Source organism: Pocillopora damicornis, chromosome 5, assembly GCF_964200805.1.
Source record: "Pocillopora damicornis chromosome 5, jaPocDami1.2, whole genome shotgun sequence".
Taxonomy (NCBI): Eukaryota; Metazoa; Cnidaria; class Anthozoa; order Scleractinia; family Pocilloporidae; genus Pocillopora; species Pocillopora damicornis.
The window spans coordinates 14,588,333-14,611,844 of record NC_142674.1 but is presented as its reverse complement, the minus strand read 5'-3'; the positions used below and the strand labels follow the sequence as shown (position 1 = coordinate 14,611,844).

General features: G+C 39.4%; 1 protein-coding gene, 1 long non-coding RNA gene and 1 pseudogene across 4 annotated transcripts in view; all 3 read right to left on the bottom strand.

The window, feature by feature from the left end:
* Window positions 1–23,512, bottom strand: part of LOC149045516 (uncharacterized) — a 169,302-nt gene that overhangs the window by 88,581 nt on the left and 57,209 nt on the right. The gene's annotated exons all lie outside the window — the stretch shown is intronic.
* LOC149045525 (ATP-dependent RNA helicase DDX24-like) lies at window positions 273–23,363 on the bottom strand (annotated as a pseudogene). Its single transcript, XR_016187230.1, has 13 exons — window positions 23,299–23,363; window positions 18,363–18,513; window positions 16,210–16,396; window positions 15,507–15,667; window positions 14,591–14,839; window positions 13,540–13,650; window positions 13,074–13,198; window positions 12,774–12,907; window positions 12,376–12,497; window positions 11,957–12,142; window positions 6,059–6,175; window positions 5,336–5,453; window positions 273–1,007 (listed from the first exon to the last, which is right to left on the bottom strand). The product of XR_016187230.1 is annotated as an ATP-dependent RNA helicase DDX24-like (transcript).
* On the bottom strand, window positions 7,728–11,462 carry LOC149045526 (P2X purinoceptor 7-like). Of its 2 annotated transcripts, none has more exons than XM_089208224.1 (3): window positions 10,957–11,462; window positions 10,641–10,767; window positions 7,728–8,714 (listed from the first exon to the last, which is right to left on the bottom strand). In XM_089208224.1, exons 1-3 carry the CDS (start codon window positions 11,183–11,185, stop codon window positions 8,498–8,500), a joined length of 573 nt encoding a protein of 190 aa, XP_089064350.1. In that variant the 5' UTR covers window positions 11,186–11,462; the 3' UTR covers window positions 7,728–8,497. The 2 variants fall into 2 exon arrangements, with proteins under 2 accessions (XP_089064350.1, XP_089064349.1); XM_089208223.1 differs by lacking the exon at window positions 7,728–8,714 and adding an exon at window positions 10,109–10,559.

Here is a 23,512-nt window from a genome sequence, read left to right as displayed (position 1 = left end):
CAAGCCACTTAACCACACCAGGCTTGGTTTACAGTTTGGGATATTGATCGGTCATCAGGACCGAGGGGGACAAGGTAGAATCGGGTAATCAGATTTCACATACGATTAAGCCCTACGCGTATTTACGTCAAATCGCCAATTTCACCCAGGTGTGGAGTGGTACACTTACATAGTAACATATTCTCATTGCATTGATAGCAAAAGAACATTCACGCATAAACTAAACGGCAAAGATTCAAGGGAAGTTTAGTGTGAACGAGTCTTGGAGTGAGTTCTCAGTAAATGACTTTTTTATTAGAAAAGGGTAATTCTTCACGTCTTCTCGTAACGCCATTGAATCTCCTGCTTACTACACATCTACATTTTTTAAAAAAAATTTTTATTTTTATATATATGAACAAGCGAAAGGCTTGTGGACAACATTTGTCAAGCATGTGAAAAATAATTTCCCTTTAAAACAGCGTTTTCAGCTCCTTTCCGACCCATTCTTAAAACCTTCATATGACCAACGGCAATATGTGACTGAAACAACCCTAACTTTTAAATTCTGGCCACTGAGTAAAGAACAAAAAAATCTGTAAATCAAATCAAGTCATAAATCAAGAAAATGCGCAAAGTGGACATGTGTTGTCAGACTGTGACTAGTTGCTTTATCCAGTCGTATTTTACCGCGAGTCTGAAGGGTGGTGTCCCGAAGATAAAAGAACGCCATTACTTCAAGTTACATTGTATCCATATAGCATCGGGGTCAAAGACTTTAAGACAAGATTTTAGTTTATTCTGCCACTGACTGGTCAACCTTGCTCCAATCAACTCTTTCTCTTCCAGTCCAGTTGTTACAAGTAAGAATCTTTCTCCATTTCGTGTTTTTAATCTCCCTTCTTCTTTCACGATCAGTTGTCGACCTCGTTTGAAGAATGCAAGTTACGTTTTGCTTTTCTTGTTTCTTTTCTTTCTTCTTACATCTTCAACAGCCACTTTTTCATTATATTCTAAATTCGTTTCGGTTGTGAATACCGAAATAAAACGAACATTTAAACAATTGGCACATGAATAGGAATGGGAAAAAGCAGTTATCTCATTAAAAAAAACATGTGGACCAGAAAACCAACGGATGGCAGCAGGAAAAGAGAAGATAAAAGACAAACAAACAAACAAACAAACAAAACAAAATAAAAGGAGCCTCAGTTGACACTAGCTCTTTTAAATCACTAATAATACTCTCACTAAAGATCACAAAACGATCTGTTTAGCAACACATCATTTTGTCCCTCAAAATACTCTTGTTTCTCTATTCACTTAATACCTTTGATCCCTGGCATTATAAGGGATCCAGTTTTAGTCGGGTACTTTCCACTAAAACCAGCAGGAATCAGAGGTGTCTTCAGCAAACCAGTAAGTTCTGCTGTAAAATAAAACGGCACTGATATAGATCTATAAAAAAACTTACCAATAAATGAAAGGAGCACTCGACTCAGGCTAAGCTAACGCTAACCCACACAAGGCTGGAAATCAAGAGTTCACTATCTTTTCATGCTTTCCTTTCACATAGAACTCAAACGTAAGAACCATGGGAACAATAATCCTCACCCCACCCTACTAATACAAGCTAAATGTAACCTATTTTGATTGCACTAAGATATTATCAGCCTGCAAGATCCATTATTTTTGGTGGGACTGTCAGTACAACCATTGTCTGCCTTAACTAAAGGTTGATTACCTTTCAATTGCTTCAGCTTTACTTGTCGCTCTTTCCTTTCTCCCTGATCTCCGAGATCTTCCAGTCTGTAAAAAACTTTTTTAAGGAAAATAAACTGATCAGGACAGTGTATAAAATGTGACATCAAACCTTCGAGACAGTAAAGTTCCAGAACACCAGTTCCGCCCGTTCCGTTGAAATGTTTTCTGACAATAAATGCATTCAAGCCCAAACCACCTAAGACTGATGTTGAGGCTGGTAGTCTAAATAGTCCCAGACCATGTGATAGCACACAGGAGCGAAGAATGCGCATGTAAATGTATGAATTATCTCATCGAAAAAGATACAAATCTTCGTCAACTTCAATGTCCATGGCTTTGGCAGAGGCAAGTATCCAGTCATTACTTGACTTTTTGCGCCTAAACCTGTGAATATGGTTCGATGGCTTTCATAAGAGAGGGAGTTTAGACAAAGGGAAAGGGAGGGGAGGGGGGGGGGGAGGGTTGGAAAGAATTGAGAATGAAGGAGAGAAGATCCGTTACTGCGTGAAAAATTCTTTGTGCAAAAAATGCTGAGCTGTCAAGTTCGACTGTCAAATTGGGCCCTTTTCTTAAGCGAAAAGACAAACAAACAAAAACACAAAGGGCTACCCAAAAGATAATTGCCATATTTCTCTTTTTCTTTCTTTGTTTTTTTTTTCATCTTCACCTACTTGTGTTCTTCTTTGTCAATTTGCTTGGCGAGAGAAATTCTTTTCCTAATGGAGGACATAAAAGACACATCAACTGGAAACAACAACAACAACAACAACAGCATTTATTTAAACACGATAAAAAATTCAGCAAAAGCTGATGTGGTCGTGTACGGACAATAAAACTAAATTCCTAACTAAATCCAATAAAACTAAATTCCTAACTAATTATAAGAAGACTAATGTAAGATTTCTACATATTTTCAACAATAAAAATTCTACATAGTACATCATTATAACATGCGTGGCTTAAAAATACACTTGAGTGACTTTTTAAAAGCGTCAACGTCTTGAATTGATCTCATTTGATTTTCCAGAGCGTTCCACCGAGTAATTGACTTGTATGAGCATGATTTCTTGACCATATCGGTCTTAGGTCTAGGTAACTTAAATGTCATTTTCCTCCTGAAGTCGTAGCTACTTACATACTTTTCAAAGTGACGGCTCATAGGACGTGGCAAAAGATTATAATAAGCCTGATGCGCTAAGATTAGTAATCGTTTCTCATACATAATCTCTAAGGTATTCCATTTTACTGTGGCAAGAACCTCCTTGCTTGGAGTACACCAATCCAAGTTAAATATTATTTTCGCCGCTCTAACATGTATAGATTCTAAGCTTGAGAAAAATACTCGACCACAAGAGCCCCAAACTAACATACCATATGTCACAGACGGCAGAATAACCTTAAAATAGAAATCAATTCTTGCCTGTATAGGAAGGAAATACAAGGATTTAAGTAAATTCAACTTCTGCGTATATGACTTAGCTAATTCCGGTACATGATGATCCCATTTAAGAGCATTATCTATCTGAACACCTAGGCATCTTGCAGAAACAATCGCAATCGTCTGGATCGTTAAACACTGAACATACTGACCACGGGGCACTCTCGATATCCTTCACAAAAGTAGCTTGATCAAATCTTTTGAAGGTGCGGGCCCTGACTATCTTTGGAGGCGGCCTTTTTATTTTGGACCATATTGTAGCAAGAACCAGCTTATGATCTGAGATTCCCAACTCAGTTGTTTTAATAGTTCCTTTGATAATCTCCGGCTTGCTGGTAATAACCAAGTCAATCAGTGTTTTTGTCTCACTTGTAACTCTTGTTGGCTGGCTCCTATCGTTCATTACGCTATAGCTGAATTGCTGGAGTATATCTTGTAATCTTCTACCGGCGTATGATGTAACACCCTTGTAGCTACGAAAATAGTCCGAGTTAAAATCACCGACAAGCACCACATTCCTGTGCCTAAGCCACATTTTCTCCAGACAATCACAAAATCGTTCGTAGAACTGGAAGTCAGAAGGAGGTCGATAACAATTTCCTAATATCAACGCAGACGAATTATGCATAATTTTGATCCAGATTAATTCAACATCAGGGGGCTCTAGGGATTTGAGCCTTGAATAACAAATATGGCTCGCAATGTAAATCAAGCAGCCACCTCCATCCTGTCCCGTATTTCTGTCCCTTCTAACAATCTTATAGTTATCCACATGTAGTTGCTTGTTCGATATTCTCGCGTCTAGAAATGTTTCGGTAATTGCTAAAATGTCGAAACGACACACTTTAAGTAATAGCTTGATTTCATCCATCTTATTCCTCAAGCTTCGAACATTCAATTGTGCTATACTGAAATTATTTGAGCCACGGTTGATTTCACTCGCAAAGTTGAGTAAATAATCTTCACCTTCCGTAGATATGCCTCGCCATCCAGGATTTAGCTCTACATCACCAGAAAGTAGGAGTCTAGCTCGTTTCCTGCAACACAAAATTTTAAAAAGAATAAAATCAAGAAAACAAATATGAACAAAAAATGAAAGAAACAAACGAATGACACGAGAGACTGTAAGTTAACCCTTAAACGCCTATTAATGACTGGCATCTAGTTTCTTCTGACAGCATCACTCCTGAAACAAACATAAAGGTCACGAGAATACAGGGAACGACCACCTAAAGAAACTCTTGATTGTTAAACAAATTCTCTTTGTTTGTTCCATAGAAAATTCATGGAAAATGGTGTGGAGAAAATGCAAACTGATTTTTAAGGGTGTAGAGGGTTAAATTGTAGTCGGGCCCAGTGACCTCCTAAAGACGATTACGATGTACCTTTTCCTCCTAAAATATTGGTTGCGGCTAAAAGAAATATTTATCATCTAGAGGGGTATCATCTTCGTGCGATGACAAATTTCCTTAACCCTGTGATCCATAAGAGTGACCAACCTCCAACTTCTCCCAATGACTGTCACACCCAAGTAAATATTTTTAAAAAGGTTATAAATGTATCAAACACAAGATATTGGGTACTTAAAATTAACCTCTAACCTTGTTATCAAATGGGTATCCAATCATTCTCCTGTTAACAAAGCTATTCGTACACGCATTAGGTAGGATAACCCAACTACGAATGAACGGAGCAACCATTACACGTCATCAACCCAAAATGCCTTGCGTACCTAACAAGATGGCGAACGCGGGTAGTTCGAACTTGCCGTGAAGGCCAGTTTTGAAAGCGGAAAAAAAATTAACAAGGTCACAGGTATGGTTTTAAGGACCAGATATCTTGAGTTGATACATTTAGAGCCCTTTTACCAGTATTTGTTTTAAAACTGCAGGTTCTCTTTAAAGCCACGAGAATAGGGGAAATGATCACCAACTAAAGAAGCTCTTGATTGTGAGACGAAATCTCCATGTTAACACCTTAAGAAATATATAGGGAACAGTATGCATGGAGAATATGCATTAACGTTCAAGCGTAAAGATTTATCTGATTAAAAAGGAAATTTAGACGAATGGCACCTTAAACTGAGGGGTATTTCCAAATAAACTTTTAGAGTTTAACTGTTAAAGAGATACGCTGGAGATAATAAAGACACATCACCTCCATTAAGCGTCTTCATAATTTTCTTGTATGATCCCATTTCTTCTGGGCCAACAAGAACGACACTCAGACCTTCCCTGCTTGCTCTAGCTGTCCGTCCACTGCGGTGAATGTAAAGCTGTTAACGAACACAGAGAAAGAATTTAGGAAAGCAGGATCACATGAGATGGTTGCACTAAAGTTAATACTTACATTGTGGTTACATCATTACACAACAGTTCATTATTAAACGAGATACAACTGAGGACGATAAACGATAACAAACTGATCCTTCCATATAAACTGCATTTGGAGAACAGAGTCAATTTTATCTAAATCAAAAATAATTAACTGAAATGAATTATGTTTTGATTTCGGTAGGTGAACCTCACACATTAACTCAAATTGGAAACAAAACAAAAACGTAGAAAATGAAGTTTTAAAAAGAAGTAAAGAGATACAATAAAATAAATTTAGAGAAAGAATTCGGGCGTCAACTGCGTTCGAACTTTGCTATCCACATTCTGGTTGAGCTTCTCTTACAGTTGAGACTTGTAGCCCACACCTTGGTCAACGCATGGTCGGTTGAAGCAGCGTGCCTCCCAAAGCCTTTTGTCAAGGTAGAGTTTCGCAGAGAATGAAAGCACTGCCGCCAAAAAGCAATCGCTTCCGTTCCCGCCTACGGCACAGGCTAACCACCGACACAAGCTAACCAACCGTACACACATACTTACACGTACTTACATCAGGGTCCTTCGGGACTTGATAGTGAATTACATGCTCAACAGCTGGTATGTCCAAACCTCTCGCGGCCACATCTGTAGCCAGAAGTAACCCACTCGCACTTTGCTTAAAGGAGAACTGAAGTCCAAATTCATGTAATTTTTTTCACCGTGTATCGTACATTTATGTATGATGGAACAAATTTCCGTCATTTTTTTTCCCTCGAACGACAGTTTTCATCCAGAAAACGAAGGGTTTTTAGTGATAATTGGCTCGACATTTGACTGTGGTACGTCGGCTCAGAACACGAATGTCAGCTGTTCTTTTTGTAGCGTGTGACGTAGGTTATGGGGATGAAGGTAAACACAGCAAGAAACAGGCAAGTTGAATTCAGGACTGCGGCTTGCTCGCGGGAAAGAATTTGTGGTTTTCCAGGCGTAAAGATTGTGCAAGGTGAAGCAAAAAATGATTCAAGCGCCTCTCATATAAGAAAATTGGTCTTCTGTCCAGGGATTGTGTAAGAGAAAAATATTTTGGCTTTCGTAACCCTGTGTCTCTGAAACGTAGTTACGTGTCCAGATCATGTGCGGCGCATCTTTTATACTTGGATTGACATCGATGTTTTCGGAATAGGGTCTCCACTTTAATTTTTCTTACATACTGGTAATTTAAGATATTTCATCTTCCATTCTGTTTCTCATATTTTGTTATTTACCTTTTTTAACATTAGTTTGCAACGCGTTTGTAGTCTGGATTTTGCAATGGCATGTACGATAACGCACGCTGTTAACAATGTCGCAAGCAGTCCAAAACGAAATAAAATTTTGAAATTCGTGTTGAACTTTGGTTGATAAGTTCTCTATAATGGGTTAAATTCTTGGCTTACGCAAGAAAGGATGTACAAATACGGAAGCCCGAGTTGTTTGAGTTTATTCTTCTATCTGTTCTTGGCGGTTGAGTAGCCCTCGTTGCTATATTTACTTCGATTACTTTCGAGCTAAAAAATGGTATACTGCGCGGCGTTCGATTGTAACAACGACTCGAGGTACACAACTGGTATATCCTACCATTGCTTTCCGAGGGATGAAGCTCTACGATCACAGTGGCTGGCAAAGATCTCACGAGCGGATCTGGTCGTTTCGAAAAACTCCAGGCTGTGCTCAGAACATTTTACACCTGACTGCTACGAACGAGACTTGAAAGCAGAAATTCTTGGTTTGAAACCCAGATCTACGCTAAAACCAGGTGCAATACCCACGGTTTTTTCGCATCGGAGACCATCAAAAAGACCTCGACTTTCATCGGAGAAACGTTCAGAAGAGAAAGTCAGAAAAGAAGTAAGTGAATCGCGAATTACTCTCTTGTAACTGGGTTGGGTTGTTGCAAAGCTTGGGTTGTTGCAAACTCTTGAAGCTGCTCATCATTTATGCATGATTGATACAAAAAAAAAATTGAAAGGTGAATGCAGTTTGAGGGCAATAACAATTTATATCTTAAGGGATATCACCCGAATAGGTTCCATTGAGAAACATTAAATTTTCACAGAAAAGTATTTCTTCTCCTTAAGCAAAACAATATCCTGCCATGGAATTCCTTCTAGTTTCATGTTTTTTTTTTCTGAGTCATCTTTGTACTTCATCTCTCCTGAAAATTTTTGACCAGTAGGTAAACAAAATTAAATTGTTTCAGAATAAAGTGATTATTCTTTAATTCTAGGAACATTATACCTGTCCCTTGTTAACTAGCAGGTGAACAAAATTAGTACAAATAGACTATTTGCAAGCTGTGGATATTATTCTTTAGATAGTGAATTCTTTTAACCTTCTTTACTTCTATGTGAATAAAAACTTAATACAACTGGAAATTCTAAGTTAAAACCAGTGCAGGCTTTCAACCAAAGGAGGGCAGGGTCAGGTGTTATATTTTCCAAGAAAATCCCATTGAATCATTGTGTAACCATATAGTAGCATAGTTTATCCCTCATACCCACATTTTTCATTCTCTCAAAGGGTCACTAACCCATACCATAACAGAGTTAATATTTTTTCTGTTATAGTATATAGCCTCTATTACTGCACAACCTAGTTGTGGAATCGAAGAACATGCAGCTTCAGCTTTAGAACAGCCTGCACCTGTTGATGTAGTGAATTGTGGAGCAAGTACATCAACCTCAGACAGTCCATCATATCCATTCCCACATGATTTATGGCCTAAAAGCACGTTGGTTGAGTCACAAGCAGTGCAGGTGAATTTGCCAAACAAGGGTGTGGATTTTGGGATCCAAGTCAATCTTCGTGGTCTCCATTTAATGATGAAATCTACTGACACCCAAGTCGAGGTTGATGTTTCAGAAAGCAGCACCCAGACTGAAGAGGTATTCCTTCCTGAAATTGAAGATAACAAGGGAGAAGCAACTGAAGCAGCTGCTTCCCCAGAAGTCTCTCCAAGAAAAGATGGCATCTACCTTCCCACAAAACAGGAAGATTCAGATGATTCGAACTTGTCAGGATCAGACAACGAACACCAAGGGGAAACAAAATGTGAAAAGCCACAAGATGATACCAAATACATTGTGTTTAAACAAGAGCTATTTAAATTGTTTAAGTACTGTCTTGAGTGTGGTGCAGTTGTGATTAAGAGGAACCAATCCACACAAGGAAGCCAACTATTTGTCACCCTAGAATGTATGAATAATCATAAGTACTCCTGGCAAAGCCAGCCAATGCTTGAGGGGATGGCAGCTGGAAATTTGTTGCTGTCATCATCTATTTTGCTCAGTGGCTCTACCTTTAAAAAAGTAGCATCTTTGGCAGATATCTTAAATTTGAAAATTTTCAGTGAGAAAACATTTTATAATATTCTAAACAAGTACTTATTACCTGTAATCAATGAGTTCTGGCTTAAAGAACAAAATTCCACTTTTTCTGAGGTAGGGGGGCGAGATCTGTGGCTTTCAGGGGATGGGCGTTGTGACAGTCCTGGCCATAATGCAAAATATGGGACATATACCATGATTGATCAGAAAACTGAAAAGATTGTTGACTTCAAGGTTGTTCAGGTCAGTGAAGTAAATAATAGCAATGCCATGGAAAGAGAGGGTTTTAAACGCTGTATGGAAAACATCTATGAAAAAGGGGGGAAAATTATGGTTGTTGCAACTGACCGTCATGTGGGCATTAGGGCTGACATGAAAAGAAATTTCCCTGAAGTTGATCATCAATTTGATGTGTGGCACCTTTCCAAGAGTATAACTAAAAAGTTAACTGAAAAAGCAAAGAAGAGAGAATGTGCTGATCTCTCTCTCTGGATCAGATCCATCTCAAACCACCTTTGGTGGTGTGCCAAAACATGTGGGGGAGACAAGGAGATGTTGAGAGAGAAGTGGATATCCATTGTCTATCACACTGCCAATATCCACTCCTGGGATTCAGCTGACCTGTATGAGGAATGTGCCCACCAACCAATCCCTCCAGCTATCGCAAGAACTAAAAGGTGGCTTAGGCCTGGCTCCTCTGCTCATAATGCATTGAAGGAGGTTGTATTCGATAAAAATCTGTTGAAGGACATTCAGCAACTAACACTAAGTTGTCATACTGGCAATTTAGAGGTGTACCATAGTGTGCAGACCAAATATGCACCCAAACGGCAGCACTTCTCTTATAATGGCATGGTTGCTCGAACTCAGTTGGCAGCCCTAAACCATAATGCCAACACTGGTAGACAACAAGCCACTGTATCCAGGGGTGCCAACCAAGGGGAGCTACAATACAAGGTAGTGTTTCCGAAAAATACAAAAGAATGGGTGGCGAAGCCCATATTTGAGAAGACAACCAATTATCATCTCAAGCCAATGCTTAATGCCATTGTAGAGAGAAAATGCTTAAAACCACAAGAGAGGAGTGCAACAGTCACAGCACCACACATTCCTGAAAACATTGCCAGCAAACCCCGGCCTCCTAAAGCAGATGTCATTGCTAATCATACCTCGAGATTTTCGAATAATTAAATACAACAACTTTGTCAATAACACATTCAAATGAAAATAAAAGCAATCATCGTAGCAAAAAGCAATCAAAGTTAGGTTTGAGGTTTATTTCATTCAGGCCACGCAGCTATCCCTGGCAATGTGGATAATTTAATAACTGCAGTAGGGATGACATTCGTTTGGCTCTGCATGGCTTTTGACTGAATCACTATGCAGAAATGTGTTAGTAATTCATATCCTCGATAAGTAATTGTATATTTCACGCAAATTTTAGAAAGAAACCGTAACATAAGGAAAGAAGAGCCTCTGGTGTTATACACGCAAAGGATATGTTACTAATCATTATTGAAGGACATTACGGATAAAGTTCAAAGTTCCAGATCTGCTTCTCGAAACCCCACGTAATTACCACTCTCTTCTGGAAATGTTTTACGTATGGCCGTGACGACGCATGCTGGCACGATTCTCCGCCTGTTTTTTCCTAACACCCCATGTGCCCACCAAGTAAATTGTCTGTAGGCTGCCAAACGCCAAGTTCTAGAGAACAAGAGGATATAAAGTCACAAAAGCGATTGACTTAATTACGCGTACAAAATAAGAAAGAAAAAGACAGTTTACCTGTTGACGATAGGGTCGGGAATTGGATTGAGCCGCGCATTGTGGATTGCAACCAATGCCGTGCTCAAAACATCCGTGTCCAGGCATACAATACCAAATTTCGGATGTTCTGTTATACATCTAACACCTATCAAGAAGAAAAAAGTCTTAACATTTTATTTCCCTCACTGTTTCAATAACTTTCATCCATCAGACCTTGTAATTGCAATTACAACTAAGATCGAGTTTTCAATTGTCCACCTTTTGTCACTCTTAGCAAAGAAGCGGTCGCTTCAAACAAAATACTCGTGAGAATAATCACATAATAAGTACAAACCTGAATTGTCGAACTTTTGATTAAGCTCCTCTAGTTCTTGGCAGCAGTAACATTCATTTGCCACCGGCATAAGCGCACAAGTGCCGCACAAACACCATTCGGTGTTTCCCATCCTCGAAGTATTGTCTTCTTCGTGGGCTTCTACCTCCTGTCCTACACTCTCTTCCTGAGGTGGTTCTTCTCCAGGCTGATATACTGGTTCGAACTGAAATGGTTCTATTCCGCTCATAACGAAGGGTCGACGAAGACGAAATTTGTATTAAAACTTAGCTGAACGATAACACGTTCTAAAGTGATCCCCATAACATACGTCACAGGCTCATTTGGAAGACCGCTGATTTAAAATTGGTGCCCACGGTTTGAAAGCCGAAACAGCGCGAAAATACAAACTTTAAAGAAATATTTCTCCAAGGTAAGACACATTTAGCACAAATAACGCTTGAAATCGAGAATTTCGTCACTTTGGCTATCGAAAGAAATTAACTCAATTTTGGGCTTCAGTTCTCCTTTAAATCTAAGAGGCAAGAAAAAAAATTAGCCAAAATTTTATGCTGGTGTAAAATAAGTCCTATCTAGCTTTAAATATTCTCTGAGGGGGGAGAGGGGCGGGTTTTAATCAGTCAAGGCGATCCAGTTATAGTCTATATATAAAGGAAATTCCATTGTCAATCAGGATTGGTTTAATAGGTAAGTCAGGTCGTAAACTAAACTCACTGTTTTGATGAAAAAAAAATAGTAATGAGATCAGGATGATTCTGATCCAAGGCCGCATAACACACGTGTCGCCTCGTGTTTTGCGCAAAGCAAGTTGCAGAATAAAGAACGTGAAAGACGCAACAGGAAAAAGCACGTTATCTACAAAATTAGGTTCCTAATTGTTGCTTTGATCTGTTTTGCTGTTTTTTTTTTCTTTGTTTCGTGGTTTTTTTTGTTCTTGGTTTTTAATTCTTCTTTTTGTTTGTTTTGTTTGTTTCATTGTTTTTTGTATTTTCCGTTTCACTCAGTTTTCACCCGACCTGTCTAAATTCTTTAATCTTTGCCTTTGTTGCATGCTGGCGTGAAGAACCCACGGGTCAAAGTCCAGTAGCCTAAACAAAGAGCCCAGTCTCCTCACACAGTCCACGGTGTTGGAGAAAACCAAAGTACGGCCTGGGTACCGGGAAAGGAAATAGTAGAGATATAGGTCCTAGAAAGAAAATTCAAAATAAATCTGAATGAGGTGATATTTACAACAACTGTATGTTTCGTAGTTCTCCTTCGATTTCACTTGGTTCACCTCTGTGGCTCCGTGGATCATGTTCCTAGACAGTGCGGTGTACATGTAGATGCATTTGGCTCAAAACAATAATAAAAAGTAATAAAAAGTGTATCCTGGATCTTGAAGTGTTTCGCTTCCTTGTCAGCTCAACTATTACAAACCTTCTCTTCAATTGCACATGAGATCTTTGCTTCTGTCAGGGTTTCTACGGTTCCTCTCTTGTTGGTGACATCGATAATTTTACAACTGTTCTTCTGCAGCCTAACTTTGTCCATCAGTGACACTAAAAATGTAAAATGCAAAGAGTATTGCTGTTAACGGGAGAACACAAGCCGATCAACTCAATCATGTTTAAGTAACGGTTCTTGTGATGTTAGATAACAAAGACAAAAGCAAAAACAACACAATAAAAGCTTGGACACACTTGATAAAGCCGCAAATTTTCGGGTTTTAAATGATGGATATTTTAAATTATTTCATTCCTTAAGTAATGGCTGATAAAAAACGTTGATACTATCTCTAGCTTCTATTATTCTGAGTCAAATATGCCGTGATTTACCTAAGCCTTCTTCACTTGTGATCTTCTTTTCTTTTCCTTTCCTCTTAAACGACTTTGGAAGAGTTAAAGTTGCAGAGAATATAAACTTCTGTAGATGTCTTCGCTTTGCAGTTCCTTCATCTTCATCATTATCACTGCGAAAAAGAAACACTAAAGTTAAAATTTTATAAAAAGAGTCATTTACCTCAGCTTACAGGTTGGCTGTCAAGAAAACCATTTCAGAAAGAGAAGCCTGAAAAAATTAAAGTTTCAATGGAAATTGAAGTCCATTGCTAATATAAATGTAGATGTGGTATGTACCTCTTTCTATGAATGAGCTCCAATATTGAAGATAATTCTTGAAAGTGGCCTTGCTCTACCATTCTGTCTGCCTCGTCAATTACAAGATATCTCAAGTGTTCCAAACGGCAGACATGCTCTTCCCCCTGAAATTAAACGCCGCGAGCAGATATCTCTAGAATCATCCATTTGATATAAAGAGGCTACACTCCAATTTGACTGTTGGTTATTGAAAAAAAAAGAAAGAAAAAAAAACACGCCAGGTAATGATGTTTACATAGCAGTGGAAAATGCTTACAGTTGTGCTTATTATTTTTAAACGGAACGGAAAAACTTACGCGACATTGGAAATCCAACTTTATGCTAAAAACTACACAGGTCAACCGATCACAAGAGAAACATACCTTCATGTACAAGTGTGTGTCGACTGTTTCAGATCTCTAAAAGAAAGTGAATCAGTACAACTTATGATACATGAGGTACTTACATCGGAAATCAAATCCCACAGTCTTCCCGGGGTGGCTACTATTATCTCAGGACACTTGCTTAAAAGTCTCTGTTGTTTTTGAGGTGCCATTCCTCCAACCACAGCAACAATCTTGGAAAAATAAATTTCAGTTTCAATTGTTTATTGATTCAAATAGTTTTGAGGGACTTTGCTTGCTGGGTATTTCTCTGATAAAAGATACACGTTGAAACAGGACTAGAAGGGGCGGCAAGAGAGGGGAGGGTAGGGGGTAAATGGTACATCATAAGGGGTAGGATTGTAATTCTCTGAACAAAAGGGTTTTTATATACTTTGCTGATGAAGGGGTGAAGATAACATAAATATTTCAGCCCAGAATATGATACCACAAAACAATACAGCAAGGCGTGAAATTGCGCCTAATACTGGCGCCAATACGATTAAATTTTTCTCTTTGGTGACCAAATCCTGAAAATTAGTCGCTAAATTGGCGAATGAGTTAATAAGATTTGTAAAGATAAATCCGCGGCAAACTTCCTCGTTAAGTTTGTTTCCAAAACAGGTGAGCTTGAACGTTGTATATCATCCATCCCAGTGTTCACTTTGTGGCACGTAAAATATCTTTTTCCTAACATAATTTTGGAGGGTCTATCTAGAACGCTGACAGCGGAGAAAAATAGGTTTTGTTTGTCTTTAAAAATGGCGACCAACTTTTTTCGAACTGGCTACCACTTTGAAAAATTTAAGAGCCAAGTGGCCAGCAGGAAAAAAAACTACATGCCCTGTACAGTTTATGTTAATGTCAGCGCTGACTCATTGTCAATTTAAGTTGCTTTAGCTTATTGAGGCTACAAATTGATGTTTCCAAAAGAAAATGTAAAAAACACTTTCCAAACAAGAGATAGGTTTGCCTTCTGCTCTACTGAAAAAAATAGTATTAAATAAAGGCTATCGAGACAAAATTGACTTATGCCAATAAAAATAAAGTGATAATTGAGTTTCTAACAATGGAAAACAGAATCTAACTGTGGAGGTAACTTCCAATTTGTCAATATAAGTACATAAAGTTTACCTCTAAAGATGTATGTTTTGCAGCCTGTTTGAGATGATTTTTTACTTGTATAGCCAATTCTCTGGTTGGTGTCATTATCAACGCCAGGAGTGGTTTCTTGAGCTTGGATGTTCCATTACCAGTTTCTGTGGCTTCTGTAGCATTATTTTTGGTAGCATTTTCTGTAGTTTCTCCTACTTCTTGACTGGTCTTCTGGCCAAGGATGTGGGTGAGAATTGGAATCCCAAAGGCTAGTGTTTTACCTGAACCCTTGTAAAAACATATTTTAAAATTAATACACTTAAATAACATCCTCCTTAAAAACCAGCCATTCATGAAATCAAAACTTCTCTCAAGTGATTTTATCATAACTTCAACAGACAATTTCAGAGCATTATCCAACGTATGATATGAGAACTAAGAAACTTACAGCAATGTTATTGTAATGCACATTTTTGCATAAAGAATATTCTGCCAACCAACTATGAAGGAGGGAAGAACTATCAAATTATTTCTTATGAGATTAAAATTTAACTTTCAATCTGTCAGTCTGTCAGTCTGAGTTCTTTCAAGAGGTACACCATACACATACTTTCAGCTCAACGGCCCTCCTCAAGAGTGCTTTCACAAAAGTCATATTTATAATTATTCAAAACTCATCTAGTACCTACTTTAGACATTAATTCAGGTCAAAGACCAGCTCTAAAGTAACAGAAACTGTTTGCTATAATGTGTGGGAAAGTCTTCTTACACGTAAATGAGCAAGGTGTACATCATAGTAAATACATTTACATGTTGAAAAAGTATTTTTTCCACTCTCTCTCTCCCTCTCAAAAAAATGAAAACAATTATTTGAAAAAGTTATGGAACCAAGTAAACAAACAATGGATATAGTAAAAGAGACTTCCACCAATCCAACTGCTCTGATTCATCTCACTGTTTCTGCTGCACCAATGATGTCCCTGTGGTGGAATATTGCAGGTGGAAGGGAAAGAGTCTGTATAGGGGTTGGTGTAATAAAACTTTGTTCACTGAGTCCTCTCTGAACTTCTTTGGGAACACCAAGGACTTCCCAAACACTCACATCTGCCGTGGGCTCTACAGTTTAGTTCATTCAAAATGAACAATTTAGCAATAAAAAATGACTGCATCTCAACCTCATACCGTAGTGTTGGTGGGAAATATCATATTATTACAGTTGAATGTGTTGTGGTTCAATTTTATCCTTGGTTCAAATTTTATTTTGTTTTGTTTTTGTTTTTTGGGTATTGCAATGTATGGTACTGAGTTTGAAACAAAGGAAATTAAAATTTGAACCAAGGATAAAATTGAACCACAATATATGCAATGAGTTATTTGTACCTGGCTGAATATGAAATATGTCAATGAAGGTTACATAATCTAAATCAATGAATACTTTAATATTAATAGATAATAACAATCATAATAATAACCAACTTATTGGTAAACTTACATAATTTATAGAAAATTATATCTTTGCCAACACAACATTATCTACACAAAATGTGCCTGATTCTCTTGTTTATTGAACATTTCATGTGCAATGATTATCATAGGAGTAAAAAATTGTACTTTGTTTGGTGCATTTCCCATCCATAATTCCAGAAAGTAATTCTTACCTGGAGGATCTTCCACCAGTCTATTGTCAGTGACCATTTCTACTCTGTTTTGCTCTTCTGACTGGGCTTTACTTTGGGCCTTGTTTTTCTTTTTCCTCCCCTTTTTTTTTCCCTTTGTCTGTTGGTCATTCTTTGTGCTTTTTTCAAGTTGTGCGAGTGGTGTGGTATCTGTTTGTTCCTGATTATCCTGAAGATATAAAATCAAAGGAGAATACTGTGTAGCTTTTTTGCATATTTTTTTTTTCTGTGAGCCAAAATTTTAGAGAAAACCAAAAAAAAGCCTGTATCCTTAAATACAAATAATTGTACATGTGTGTATGTGTAAAGACTGAAAAAATGCATGAGCCCTTGGGCCAGTGCAGTCTGCTGTCTTTGAAAAATTAAGGACAAATTGCTCTCAAAATGATTTTGATGACTTGATGTATTTTCATGTAGTTCTTGTGGAGAGTGTTACTGTTGTTGTTGCTGTTGTTTCTTTTTGCTTTTTTGTTTGTTTGTTTTTTTCATTTAAGGTACAACTAGCAGTTATCTTTAGTTTGTTTTGTTTCTGATGTCAAACACACCCAATCTAACTCAGGAGTCAAGTCATTCCATTTGAGTTGAATTGAGTTGATTGAACGACATTTTCAACCTTGCCTTGGAACAGGTTGAGGATTATTTATTAAGTGTCATGAAATTCGACTTTTAGTAGGAAATTTCCACTTTACATGGGATGGTTCATTCAGATTTTTCAGTATCACAAGATGACTTAATTGCTAGTGCCTTCATCAGGGGTGATCTAAACACTGCAACAAAAGGTCCTGTTATACCATCCCTAATTAGCTACCTTTTTTTCTGACAAGGTGTAAATAGGTGTCAGGAAGTAAGCCGCCATCATCATTAAAGGAGCACGGGTGAAGTTAATATGCCAGGCTTCCAAACAAAGGCACTGGTGGTAACGCCGATTAGTGGTGATAATTTTAGAATTATCCCCCCAATTGTATGGTTATTTAGGCATGTGTGCTCCAATAAAGCTGAATTTTCTTTTTTGCAAAAGAAAGCTGCTTTTTGATGTTCTTTAAAATGTGTACCAAGCTGATGTTTGGTCTTCCAGTGTATTCGTTGTCACAGTCATTGCAAGGAATAGAATAAATGGCATCAGTTTGTTGTTCTTTTGTGACAGGATCCTTAGGTTTAGCAAAAATATACCCCGAAGTCTGAGAAGGTTTTTGAGCAACTTTAATGTTGTGGCTATTCAAAATTCTCTTAATGGGTTCCATAACACCCTGAATGTAAGGAATAACAGCAAAACCAGTTGCTGGTTCCCTTTCATCAGGAGTGCTACTAGTTGTAACTGGTTTTTGGTAGTTACAGAGAGGAGTCTTTGTATGGCCATTTGCCTTTTGGACATTTGAAACATATTTCCTCTCCTCAGCCTTCGAATTGAGTGAAGATGGTAGACAGTCAGCCCTCCTGAGTAAAGTTTTGGCTACAGGCTTTTTATGGCAAATAGGGTGGTGAGAATCGAAAGCGAATTATTTCTCTGTGTGGGTAGGTTTACGACCTGACGCCTATTTACACCTCATCAGAAAAAAAGGCAGCTAATTAGTGATGGTATAAAAGGACCTCTTGTTGCAGCATTTGGATCACCCCTGATGAAGGCACTAGACAGGAGTGTTGAAATGTTGGGTCTATGAATTATAGCTTCTTTGGTTAAATTCATTAAATCCTTAAACCAGAGTAGCATCAAACCCTGTCTGATTGTCCACCTGGTGGCCATGTTAACTTTAATATAACTTCTGGTGGGTCGATACATAAATGATTCAACCCAATTTGAATGTAATGGACAACCCTCAATTTTGTGTCAGTATAGACTGCACAAACATACATTTATGACATACATGTATTTTCTAAGATTGGATGATGCACAGGAGACTTCATCCATAAAATTTGCTGAAAATTCTCCCATTTATTACATTTAATAATTAAAGGTGAGTAATGATAAAAAAATAAATAAACAAAAAAATTGACAAACAAATATATTTTTCCCAATTCCTCAGTTACATGTACAAACTCAAACTTAAGTCAAATACAAAGTAATTTCACCACGTGCTTGAATCTTATTTTCTGAATTTAACAACGCGGTAGGTTTTAAAGCACTTTAAGTAATTCACCTTCTGCGGCGGCCGCTCTTTTATTTTCTTCTTCTGAGCTGGTCCACTTGTACCAATTCCTGCTAGCTCTTCTGGATGATAATCTTCCATGACTTCAAGGGACACAAATCCATCCATTTCGCCCGCAATTGTTATGATATGCAAAAAAAACCTTCCGGACATCAACGTTTGCTTTTTCTTTCTTATGTAACTCTCAACTGTTATGTAATCACTTCGGACTACTCACGTGTCAGTTCTCGGATTACACGGGAAAAAACATTTATAATTAGAGAGTCGCTATCGCGTTGTTGTTGTTTCGTTAGCTCTAAAGGTAACCTGCCTCTCAAGTGATTAAAGTTTGTGTTCAAAGAAGCTTACTGGACTCAGACTCACTATCTTGCTCTCTCGCGTCCTAAAGGACAAAACTTGGTGTCAGGAGTGGGATCACGTTTCACGAGCTTTGTTGTTGTTGGTGGAAGTTTATTTTATATTGGTCATGACCTCGACCTCTGCTAGTCAGCAACCTTCTGGTTCATCGGCTGCTGCACCGATCTATACCACCACAGTACCGCTAGCCAAACCTCCAGATCCTCTTAATCTCGAAGACAGGTCACGTAGAGGCGATAACTGGTTACACTTTAAGAGAGCATGGCAAATCTATGAACGGGCGGCTGGGATAAGTCAAAAGGACGGCCCAGTCCGTGTTGCTCATTTTCTTAACATCGTTGGAAGAGAAGGAGTCCAATTGTTTGACACCTTTACCTTCGCTGAAGACGAAAGCGCTGACAATATTGATGACGTCCTGGCTAAATTTGAATCTCGTTGTTTGCCGCAGCGAAATCAGACGTATGAACGGTATCTCTTCAACAAGAGAGAGCAAGAACCAGGAGAAAGTGTCGATCAATATTGCACAGCACTGATGCGCCTTTCTGAACACTGTGGGTTCCTAACCCTAAGAGACAGCTTGATAAGAGACCGCCTCATCCTTGGAGTCAAGAATGATCGGTCACGCAAGAAACTTTTAGAGAAGAAAGATCTCACTTTGGATAACGCGTTGGATATCCTGCGAACACAAGAGCTAACTGATATACGCGCTTTAGACATGACAACTGAAGAAGCCAATGTGAATAGGGTAAAAGCCAAGAAAACGAAACCGCCTAAGACCCAGACTGAGGATACAACACCGCATAAACACACTTCAGGTAAGAAGCGGACTCCTCCGTGGAAGTCAAGAGGGAAAAGTTCTGGTAACCCCGACAATGTATACACACGAGAATGCAAGTTTTGTGGTACTGTTCACGAGATGAAAAAGTCAGCTTGTCCAGCAGTTGGCAAGAAATGCACCAAATGTGGCAGAGACGGACACTTTGCAAAAAAATGCCACTCTCGCTCTGTCAATCACGTACAAGATTGTGAAATCTACAGCCACAAACCCTCCCCCACATCAGCTTATGTAACGGCGTGCCTTAACAATAATGCCCAAGTACAACTTCAGATTGATACAGGTGCTTCATGTAATATTCTCCCCAAAAGTGCCTACATCCGGGCTACAGGAGACAAACAGTGTACAAACCTTGAACAGTCGTTTACAAGGCTCATCATGCACAACAAGACTGTAGTCTGGCCACTTGGTCAAATCCGCCTACTAACTGAACGGAAAGGAAGAAAATATGGAGTTCTTTATCACATTGTGAAGCAAGATTTGACACCCCTCCTCTGTCGAACGACGTGTGAAAAGATGAACCTGGTCAAAATCTTGGATGCTGACGTAAATGCGATTCACGACGAAAGAATTGACGTCTCGTCAAATGTTAGAAGTGATCCTATCCTATATGAATTTACCGATATCTTCACTGGAATTGGCTGCCTTGAAGGAACCTACTCCATTCAAGTGGACGAAGGTTTCCGCCCGGTGGTACATCCCCCTCGTAAAGTGCCAGTCCCACTTCGAGATACCCTCAAGTTAGAGCTGGATAACATGGTGAAGAGTGGTATCCTCGCCAAGGTAGTTGAACCGACATCATGGGTCTCTAGCCTTGTCATAGTGAAGAAATCTAACGGGAAAATACGAGTATGTCTGGATCCTCGAGATCTCAACCGCGCAGTGAAACGCTCGCATTATCCACTTCCAACTATTGAGGAAGTAGCAACTCGCCTTAGTGGTGCTAAAGTCTTTAGCGTGTTAGATGCCAAATGTGGATTCTGGCAGGTACAACTTGATGGAAAGAGTAGTTACTTGACAACCATGAACACACCTTTTGGTCGCTATCGATGGCTCAGAATGCCATTCGGAATAAACTCAGCCCCAGAAGTATGGCAACAACGAATGCACGAGCTAGTAGAAGGACTCGCAGGTGTTGAAGTCATCGCCGATGATTTCCTAGTTTGCGGTTTTGGAGACTCTAATGAAGCTGCAATTGCCAACCATGATCAGAATCTCAAGGCTTTCCTCAGTCGCGCAAGAGAAAGAAACCTCACTCTCAACAGCGAGAAGTTGAAACTTCGACAGTCACAAGTTCCTTTCATAGGACACCTCCTTACAGCGGAAGGTCTAAAACCTGACCCGTTAAAGGTACAAGCTATAGTGGACTATCCGGTGCCTACCAATCTCGCTGAACTCAGAACGTTTCTGGGAATGGTGCAGTATCTGGCGAAATTCTGCCAACATCTGTCTACAGCATCACAGCCCTTAAGACAGTTGGAAAAGAAGGAAATAGAATGGCATTGGCAACACCCCCAAGATAAAGCCTTTAAGGAGATAAAAGAGCTCATCACTAAAGCCCCAGTCCTACAGTACTTTGACGTGAGTAAGAATGTCACCATACAGTGCGATGCCTCACAGTATGGCATTGGCGCAACTCTACTTCAGGAAGGACAGCCAGTTCACTACGCCAACAGGGCACTGACGTCGACAGAGCAAAATTACGCACAGATTGAGAAGGAGCTCTTAGCTGTTGTATTCTCTTGTGAGCACTTCGAGCATTACATTTATGGCAAGCACGTCACAGTCGAAACAGATCACAAGCCACTGATTGCTATACAGAAGAAGCCAATCAATACAGCTTCTAAGAGATTACAGCGTATGATGCTACGTCTTCAAAGATTTGACCTGAATCTCACTTACAAGCCAGGCAAAGAGATGTACATCGCTGACGCACTTTCTCGCGTTCTACCTAAGCAGTCAAAGGTACCAAATGCTAGCACCTCATCCTGCTATAAAGATCTAGAAACTGTCAACTTTGTTGAAGACTTATCGATATCAGAGTCGACACTTGCCAAGTTTCAAGTGGAAACGGCCAAGGATGAATCTTTACTAGCGTTGTCACAAGTCATACGCGCTGGCTGGCCTACAAAAACTTCCATGGTACCTACAAGCGCACAGCTTTTCTTCAAATACCGAGATGAAATGACGCTCCAAGATGGCCTAGTTTTCAAAGGAACGAAGATCGTTGTCCCAGAGAGCCTTCGCCGTGACATGATAGAGGAAACACACAAGTCCCATCAGGGACTCCAAGCATGCCTTCGAAGGGCCAGAGAGGTTTTCTTCTGGCCAGGAATGTCTGCACAACTCAAGAATCGTATTGATAAATGCTCTATATGCCAAAGTGTGAGACCTGAACAAGCCAGTGAACCTCTTCAGCCTCACCCAGTTCCTGACAGGCCATGGCAACGAGTTGGAACAGATTTGTTTACCTTCGAGAACCGAAACTACCTCGTATTAGTTGATTACTACAGCAACTTTATCGAGCTGGATCATCTTGCCGATACTACGTCCCAGACAGTCGTTCACAAGCTGAAGATGCATTTTTCGCGACATGGGGTACCCGATTACGTAGTTTCTGACAACGGTCCTCAGTACTCATCCTCAGAGTTCCGAAGATTTGCAGTAACGTGGAAGTTCACTCATATCACCACCTCACCACACTATCCACAAGCTAATGGGATGGCCGAAAGCGCAGTCAAAACCTGCAAGACTTTAATGAAGAAAGCTCTTCTGTCTCAATCCGATCCATATCTTGGTTTATTGGATCACCACAACACCCCCACTGCTGCGACAGGTATGTCTCCGTGCCAACGACTTTTTGGTCGCCGAACTAAGACACTTCTACCCTTCTCAGAGTCTTTACTCAAGACTGACCAAACAGTTAGTGATCTTCTCAAAAGGGATCGTGTCAAGCAAGCGAAACATTTCGACCAACATGCTAAACAACTCTCAGAACTCAAATCAGGTGACATAGTGCGCATGAAGATGCCTGGAGAAACAAAGTGGTCAAAAGCAGTTGTTTCTTCTAAAGTGGCATCTCGCAGTTACAAGGTTGAAGTCAATGGTAGATCCTACAGGCGTAATCGCAAGCAGTTGCGTTCTACCATGGAACCACTTCAAGAAACCCCCTTCAAAATGGACGAAGATGAACTGACCGTTCCAGACAATCTGCAGGAACAAGACCAACCCCCTCCAGCAAGTTCTCAAGTAGGAACATCCATGTCCCCTCCAAGATCTCAACTACCCCCAACACCTCAAACAGAGCTGAGTGCAAGACCGCCTCACGAAGCTACTACAACTGAAATACGGACACGACATGGACGATTGATCAAGCCACCTAAAAAGTTTGACATTGAGTTATAGTTAAAAAAAAAAAAAAAAAGAAAAATAGGAAAAAGGGAAAGATGTTATGATATGCAAAAAAAACCTTCCGGACATCAACGTTTGCTTTTTCTTTCTTATGTAACTCTCAACTGTTATGTAATCACTTCGGACTACTCACGTGTCAGTTCTCGGATTACACGGGAAAAAACATATTTATAATAAGAGAGTCGCTATCGCGTTGTTGTTGTTTCGTTAGCTCTAAAGGTAACCTGCCTCTCAAGTGATTAAAGTTTGTGTTCAAAGAAGCTTACTGGACTCAGACTCACTATCTTGCTCTCTCGCGTCCTAAAGGACAAAACTGCAATGAACGAAGGATCGTCCAATTCTACTGGTTCCCATTTCCGCTTCTTCCCTTTCGAATTCTTCTCTGCCATTATGGAGCAATGAGCAAAGAGCTTTAACTGAGAAACTGAATGTAAACGCTCTTTTGAATAACAGCAACAGTTCTGGTTTATCCCCAGAGAGTTAATAAAAACACTCTCACGTCGTCCGCCATTATGGATTACTTGCCAGAGAAAGACTG

Excerpts from the sequence above, each read along its gene's own strand:
- LOC149045526 (XM_089208224.1), bottom strand. The coding sequence starts at position 11,185 with ATGAGCGGAATAGAACCATTTCAGTTCGAACCAGTATATCAGCCTGGA. Across the intron at positions 10,768-10,956 it reads TCAAAAGTTCGACAATTCAG|GTGTTAGATGTATAACAGAA; the intron begins GTTTGTACTTAT and ends TCTTCTTGATAG. Across the intron at positions 8,715-10,640 it reads CCCGACCCTATCGTCAACAG|GGTGACAAATAGTTGGCTTC; the intron begins GTAAACTGTCTT and ends CATACATTCTAG.